The sequence below is a fragment of the Terrapene carolina genome, unplaced genomic scaffold, assembly GCF_002925995.2.
Source record: "Terrapene carolina triunguis isolate 2854851 unplaced genomic scaffold, T_m_triunguis-2.0 Scaffold278, whole genome shotgun sequence".
In the NCBI taxonomy this organism is placed as follows: domain Eukaryota; kingdom Metazoa; phylum Chordata; order Testudines; family Emydidae; genus Terrapene; species Terrapene triunguis.
This window is the reverse complement of record NW_020664629.1, coordinates 376232-383804: the sequence shown is the minus strand read 5'-3', so window position 1 is coordinate 383804 and position 7573 is coordinate 376232. Positions and strand designations below refer to the sequence as shown.

Genomic DNA, 7573 nt, shown 5'->3' with positions numbered 1-7573 from the left:
GCAACTTGAGACCATTGCTCCTTGTTCTGTCATCTGCCACCACTGAGAACAGCCGAGCTCCATCCTCTTTGGAACCCCCCTTCAGGTAGTTGAAGGCTGCTATCAAATCCCCCCTCATTCTTCTCTTCTGCAGACTAAATAAGCCCAGTTCCCTCAGCCTCTCCTCGTAAGTCCTGTGCCCCAGGCCCCTGATCATTTTCGTTGCCCTCCGCTGGACTCTCTCCAATTTGTCCACATCCTTTCTGTAGTGATGGGCCCAAAACTGGACGCAGTACTCCAGATGTGGCCTCACCAGTGCCGAATAGAGGGGAATAATCACTTCCCTCGATCTGCTGGCAATGCTCCTACTAATGCAGCCCAATATGCCGTTAGCCTTCTTGGCAACAAGGACACACTGCTGACTCATATCCAGCTTCTCGTCCACTGTAATCCACGGGTCCTTTTCTGCAGAACTGCCGCTTAGCCAGTCGGTTCCCAGCCCGTAGCAGCTTTGTGCAACTGGCCCTATTAAAGCACCAACTCTATAGGTTACGGATCTGGACTTTATTCTGCAAGGCAAATTACAAATGTGATCTAATCATGATCACTTGTAACTATGTTATCATTCATTTTTAGTTGTGTGATCAGTTCCTCTTTATTTGCTAGGACAAGGTGTAACAAAGAAATCCCTTGTGTTGACTGCAACACTTTTTGCTTTAGGAAATTGTCATCTACAATGGTTAGAAATTCCAAGGATATTTTAGTACTGCCAGCATGAGACCTCCAGTGTATTTCACGCAAATTGAAGTCTCCCATGATCATGCAGCTTTCCCCCCCTACATATGATAGATACCTGTGTAAGGGACCATTCTTCATGTTTCCTAGTGTGATTTTGTGATCTGATACCCCATCCTGTGCTTTATTTTAGGACACTGATCCATAAGCTCTTTCTTTTCGTTCGTTTTCATTGATTCGGAAACAGGGAATGCTATTTTTGACATAGAGCTCATTCCCCCTGACCTTTTGCCCACTCGATCCTTCCTAAATAGGTTATAACCATTGATTTTTAACATTCCAATTGTGCGACTCATCCCACCAGGTTTCAGCAATACCAGGTAGATCAAACTTACGCTCACAGATGAGCAATTTCAATTCCTCTTGTTTGTTACCCAGGCTCCTAGCATTGGTGTAGAGGCAATTCAGTAATTTCCTCTCTTTGTGTCCTTTGGCTCCTTGATTAGTTTTGTTCTCAACATCTCGATTTTGTGCTGTGTGCTCAGATCATCTCTCTTTTTACCCTCCTTTTTTGCTATTAATTTAACCTGCTCCTGACTACTCTAGTGAGCCTGTCTCCAAGGAGGTTGGACCCCTTCTACTGAGATGGAGGCCATCTGAACTATATAGTCCCCTCTTCCCGTGGGAGATGAACCAATGTTCCACAAAACCAAAATCCTCCACCCTACACCACTTACTTAACCTGTGGTTTACTTCTGGAATCTTCTGCCTTCTGCCTTCCTTCACTTGTGGGACAGGAAGGATTTCAGAGAAGATCACTTGGACATTTTTCTTCAGCACGCTTCTGAGTTCCCTCAACCCATTTGCTATCTGCGAGATATCCTGTGATGCAGTGTCGTTAGTGCTGATATGAACCATCACCAATGGATCCTTGCTGTCGACTTAAGAAGCCTGTCCAATCTTAGAGTAACGTCTCGTGTCTTGGTGCCGGGAAGGCAGCATGCTGTCCTATTGTCTGCCTGTGCATTGCAGAATGTTCTTTTGGTTCTTCCGAGTACTGAATCTCGAACAAGGATTGTCTGTCTTCCTTGGACAGTTGGAGAACCCTTTGCAGGCAAGCTTCATTTTCTTACAGGTTGGGCTGAGCTGCCATCCATATGTGTGTCCCATATTCCCTTGAACCTGCTGGATATTGAGAGGTATCTTCCAATGTTTCCACGTTGCAGACTTGGTATTGATTTGAAACTTCTAGCCATATGGAATTCCTCCTGGTCCTCTGCTCTCTGGTGGCCACATCCTCCTTTGTCTCCAGCTGCTGTGACCTCCTGCCTCTGTTGATTATGAACCACCAGGCCTCTTCTCTGACTTCCTCTCTCTCCAGATCTTCGGTGGCCAGATCCATTCTTCCTTGAACCTGGGGTACGAACCTGGCTCTACAGGAACTCCTCAGCTTCTCTGAGTCTCAGTAGCATCCCAACTTGCCCTGCCAATCCAAGAATCTTTTCTGTGAGTACAGCTACTTCATGAAACCCTTTCTGCCTTCAGGCAGGAAAGAGAACATGGCACATCTGTTGCAGGTCACTGCCAGTGTTCCATTGCTGGTCATCTTGGTATCACGCATAACGGTGCACCTGGAAGGAAAGCCTCTCCAAACTCTCTCTGAAACTCCTCTGTTCATTGCCTCTGTTTGCAGCTCTCAAGCTCGCCTAGCAAGTGACAGAGGCAAGAGCCAGAGGGAGGGGACATACTGGCCTGTAACTCCCCCCTCCCATTTTGTTGTGCACGGAAGATTGTTATTATTGCACCCATCATGGATCATCATTTCATTTAACACAGAGAATCCTCTCAATAAAGCTGAAATAATGAATCGGGTTTTACAAAAGCACACATGGAACTCTGAACTTCAGCCACCCCTGCATGATACCTCAGTGCTCTCGCTGTCTGTGTCCCCGCCCACGGGCTAACGTGTTCAGGCATGGAGCTCAAAATATGAACCATAGGCATCTCTGCCAGCATTCCCACAGGTGTTTGTGTTCTCTGTGTGCTGCCTTGCTGGCAAGTCTCACACCTCAGCCTCCCACCCATCAGCCAGGCTTCCCCCTTTGCTCTCACAAATATGGTGCAACCTAGTCCATAAAAAGCACCATCTCCGGCCAAATGCACACTTGAGTACCATTCTGCAACCCCTCAGGCGATAGTGAAATTGTACCTTCCTTCTGTTCACATGCCCTGTGTATGACTTCATTAGCCAGGGCATTAGGGGATAAGCTGGGTCTCCCAGAATACCCGGCCAAACCTCCACACCATTAATACCCATGGAGTTCCTGGGGGCAAACAGTTCTTTCTCCACTAATTTAACTAGTACTGGAGTCCAAAAGATCCTAGCATTGTGGACCTTCCTGCATTTAGGTCTGTAAACCTGCCACGGTGGGTCCACTAGTCCTCAGAGCATAGTGGAGAAATAACTGCTTTTTGTTTTTAAATTCTCTGCCCTGGTGGGGGTGATAGTTACATGGGTTCCATCTGTAACACTTCTGCCAGGTGGAGTTGGCTGCGATAAGGGCAGGGTTCAATATCTAGGGGCTCCTCTTAACAATACAAAGCAGAACCAGCTCGAGCCCTCACCCAATCCTCTGGGAAAATTTAGCACCACCCCTGGGTGCCTCTAATGGCAATAGTGGCCACCTTGTGAGTACTGAGGCTGCATCTAACAGAAGAACATTTCTATTAACAGGAAAAAGGGGACACTGCATTAATTTGGGGAAACACCATAACCACGATTCAAAAACATGTGACCATACGAGAACACCCACCCCACAGTACATTGGGCAGGGTCCTTTGCCTCAGTTTCCCAATTTGCAGTGTGAAAGTCCAACAAAAGTGGACTGCCGTACGTTCACACAATGCAAACTGGAAATGGAGCAGGCTTTTTGAGTGCAGGCCATTAGTGCAGCTTGTGTACGGAGAGTTACCTGATGCGCGTCAAACGTTTCAGATTAAATCCCCTGTGTAGACACACCCTGAGACGGATTTACAGAAACTCAGGAAAGCAGGCCAGAAGGTTCCACAGAAATGGGCTCTGATGCAAGCTTTGCTTTACCATTCTAACCGGGTCTCTCAAGTACAGGTCTGTCGCCTCTTACGCGCATTTAACATGCGCAATTTCAGCTTTAAGCGGTCGGCAAAAACAAAAACAAAAAAACAAAAAAGAGAAAAATAACAATTTTAATACTGTACCGGTAGTGCGGGCGATTCCGCCCGCCATTGAACTCAATGTAATTGTGACTATACGCGGTTTTCGCTTTACGCGCTAACCGTGGAACGGACTCCCGCGTAAGATGAGACTCGCCTGTACTGTATTGCAGCAATAAATGCTACTTTGTTTAGGAAAGACTTGTACTACATCACTGCAAATATTTACTGAAGATGTCAAAGTCTATCAAAAGGAGTTTGAACTCCGTTGGACTTGTGTTGAGAGCACGGGAAGAGAACCAGGACAGCTGACGCCAACAGGCCCCGTCTCAGAGTTGAGGGGGCTCCAGGGCTCACCCTGGTAAAAAGCTACACCCTGGGGCTGGCTTACAAGAGGGGTACTCCAAGACAGGCTTTTAAAAGCCAGGTACAGCTGTGACGGTGCTGCCTGTGGGAGCCGGCTGAGGTCACTCAATGAGGGTGAACTGCAAACAGAACGGGGCAGACAAACCCCAAAAGCTGGTGGTTATTCCAATACTTAGATTTACCAACCAGCACAGAACAGCCTCTGTGTTACCTCACTGGTTACTCAGAAGTCCAAACAACGCAGTTCCCTTAAAGTGCCCAGCCTCAGGCCTCCATCCAGACACACACGTCAGATACGATGATGATTACTGAAAATCTCATCATATAAAAGAAAAGGTTCTTCCAATCCCAAAGGATCAGCCACACACCCAGGTCCAATTATAACTTAGATCTGACCCAAAATACACGCTATAGTCAATTCTTGTTAACTAAAAAAAATTTATTACAAAAGAAAAGAGAGTGTTGGTTAAAAGATCAATATACATACAGACTTGAATTCAATTCTTGAGGTTCAGATACATATGAGAGATGAGTTTGTAGTTGCCAAAAGTTCTTTTAGAAATAGTCCATAGGTTATAGTCCAATGTCCATGTTCGGGTGACTCCAGTCAGTGACGGGGGATCTCAATTCTTATGGCTTAAGGTTCCCCCTCTTGAAACCCAAAGCAGATCTGAGATGAAGCAGGATCGTGTCCCAGGGTTCTTATACATTTCCAGCAGCCTTTTGGCCTGAGAAAACAATAGGTTTAACTTTCCTTCTTCTAAACGTCCTAGCAATTAGCATAGTGTAATTTATCCATTAAACAGTTCAGATACAGGTTACCACAACCTTCAAAGAGACATAGAGACAATAATACTATTTCACTCAAGTGTCTTCCTAAATGTTAATATTCCTTTTTTGATCTTTGAATCAAAGCTATAGTAATAGACAAGACTTGTTTGCTTACATCACAAGACCTGAGCAAACATCTCCCCTTCGATCTCTAACAATGCAGACTTGCATTTCAAAGCTCTATTCATTTACAGATCTTCCTAACCAGTCTCTAAAGTTCGGCCATAGGTCAGGTCAGTCTGTGAGTTAATTAACTCTTTCTGGCCCTGTCACCTTTCAATGAGATATTATATTACACTCATAATGTCACAATAGCACACACCAGTAAAGCCGTGACAGGGTGTCTGAGTTGCACCCACAGAGCGTGTCACTTCCAGGACGAGGGCCTTGTGCAGGGAGGTGCCTTGCCCCATGGATCCAGGTGGGGGTTGGCAGCACGGTGAAGGGGGAATGGCTCTGTGCCCTGGTTCTCACATCCCTGTGTTCCTTCTCCCCGCAGGTCTGGAAAGGCTGCCTGCAACGCAGATGCACCAAGCTGGAGAGACAGAGGGAGATGGCCTTTATCGGGATGGTTAGTCCCTCCCTAGCTCTGAATGTGTGCCCCCCCCCCGCTCAGTCTTGACACATGGCCCTGGTTGTATTGCCCATGTGTCCCCTGCCCCTCCCGCAACCTCAACACGTGTCCCCAGGCTCCAGCCGCTTTGCCCATATGCCTCCCATTCCCAGCCCTGACACATGGCCCTGGCTGCATTGTCCATGTGTCCCTCCCCACTCAACCCCAGTCTCAACATGTGCTCTCCCCACCCAGTGGCATTGCCCCGAGTACTCTCTCCCCACCCTCAATATAAGCCCCACCCCTCATATTCATTAGGTTATTTGTTGTACCCACGAACAATACACATTACTCTGGCCCAGGATGCAGCTGACTCTAGGCAGGAGCAGGCTCAGTTCTAGAGACGTCTCTGAGGTTGGTGTCGTGGCTCTGGGTATGCTGAGGAGGGGGCAGACACAGGGTGCTGCAGCAGCTGCTCCTGATCTATAGCATCATAGATTGCAAGGCCATTGTGGGATCGTTGTGACCATCTAGTCTGACCTGGGCCAGAGACCCGCCCCACAATAATTCCTAGAGCAGAGCTGTCAGAAACACACCCCATCGGGATTTAAAGCTGGTCAGTGATGAAGAAGCCGCCATGACCCTTGGGAGATGGATCCAATCTGCCAGCTCCTCACTGTCAAAAATTGACACCTTATTTCCAGTCTGAATTTGTCTAACTTCAGCTTCCACCTTTTGGGTCCCACCGCACCCTCCCTTTGTGGGAATGCTGCGGGATGGAGTTGCGATAGTCCATGGCTGGCCTCCCCCGGCTGTGTGTCGGGGCAGGCCCTGCAGGTCTCACTCTCTCTCTCTGGGCATAGGCGCCAACTTTTACCGGCGCCGGTGGGTGCTCGCCCGCGGCCCTGCCCGCGGCCCCACCCCAACTCCACTTCTGCCCCGCCCCGCCCCCTCCCGGCCCTGCCCCGCCCCCATTCCAACCCCTTCCCCAAAATCCATGCCCCAACTCCGCCCCCTCCCTGCCCCTATTGGACTCCTTCCCCAAATCCCCGCCCCGACCCTGCCTCTTCCCAGAGCAGCTGTTTGGCGGCGGCAAGCGCTGGGGGAGAAGCAGGGATGCGGCGTGCGCAGGGGAGGAGGCGGCGGCAGAGCACTGTTGAACTGGGGCGGGGAGGGGAGCTGCTGGTGGGTGCAGACCACCCACCAATTTTTCCCCATGGGTGCTCCAGCCCCGGAGCACCCACGGAGTCGGTGCCTATGCTCTGGGTACATTGCTGGTGGGGATAGGCCAGAGCTGCTGTCAGCGCGGCCCCACTCTGTGTCCCTCTCGCTGTGCTGGGTCTCAAGGAGGCGGTGCTGCCAGGGCCGCTGCTCTAGTGCATCATTAGAAACTGTTCCACATGGCGCAGGCAGGAGCAGTAAGGCACTTGCAGGGAAATGAGCTGGTGATGGATGGCTTCGGCACAGAGAAAGCCATTAGGGTGAAATATGAACCCCCTAATGAAGTGCAGTCGCGGCTCCACTGCCTGCGGTGAGAGAGACGGAGTGACTTCCACAGACTCCTACTGCTCAGCACCAGGGTCAGGCGGGGTAGGGGGAGCGCTGTCAGGGGGTGACCTGCACCCTGCACGCCGCAGCTTTGCCAGTCCTGCCTGGGACAGGCTGCTGCCCCCAAACACTAGGGACCCCGACCTCCATGACCTCCTGGTTCCTGGGATGTCTGCAGGGGGCAGCTTCATTTCAGACAAGCAAATGTCAATCCAGGCCTAACAGACGCTGACCCTAGTGTCTGTTACGATCTGGGGTCCCCTGCCCCCACCCCATCATGATGGCACTGGGATGGACCCCAGTGTCTGAGGGCTTATGGGATCTCTTTTCCCCTCCCGCCATTCAGGGCAGGTCCATGAGGACTGGGAC

The 7573-nt window shown here is 49.9% G+C and overlaps 1 protein-coding gene across 1 annotated transcript in view; it reads left to right on the top strand.

The window, feature by feature from the left end:
• IQCA1L (IQ motif containing with AAA domain 1 like) overlaps window positions 1-7573 on the top strand; it is a 47511-nt gene that overhangs the window by 20848 nt on the left and 19090 nt on the right. Inside the window, exon 5 of the mRNA XM_029912854.1 lies at window positions 5603-5674. Within this exon, the coding sequence (XP_029768714.1) occupies window positions 5603-5674 (72 nt within the window). The remainder of the gene's footprint in view (window positions 1-5602; window positions 5675-7573) is intronic.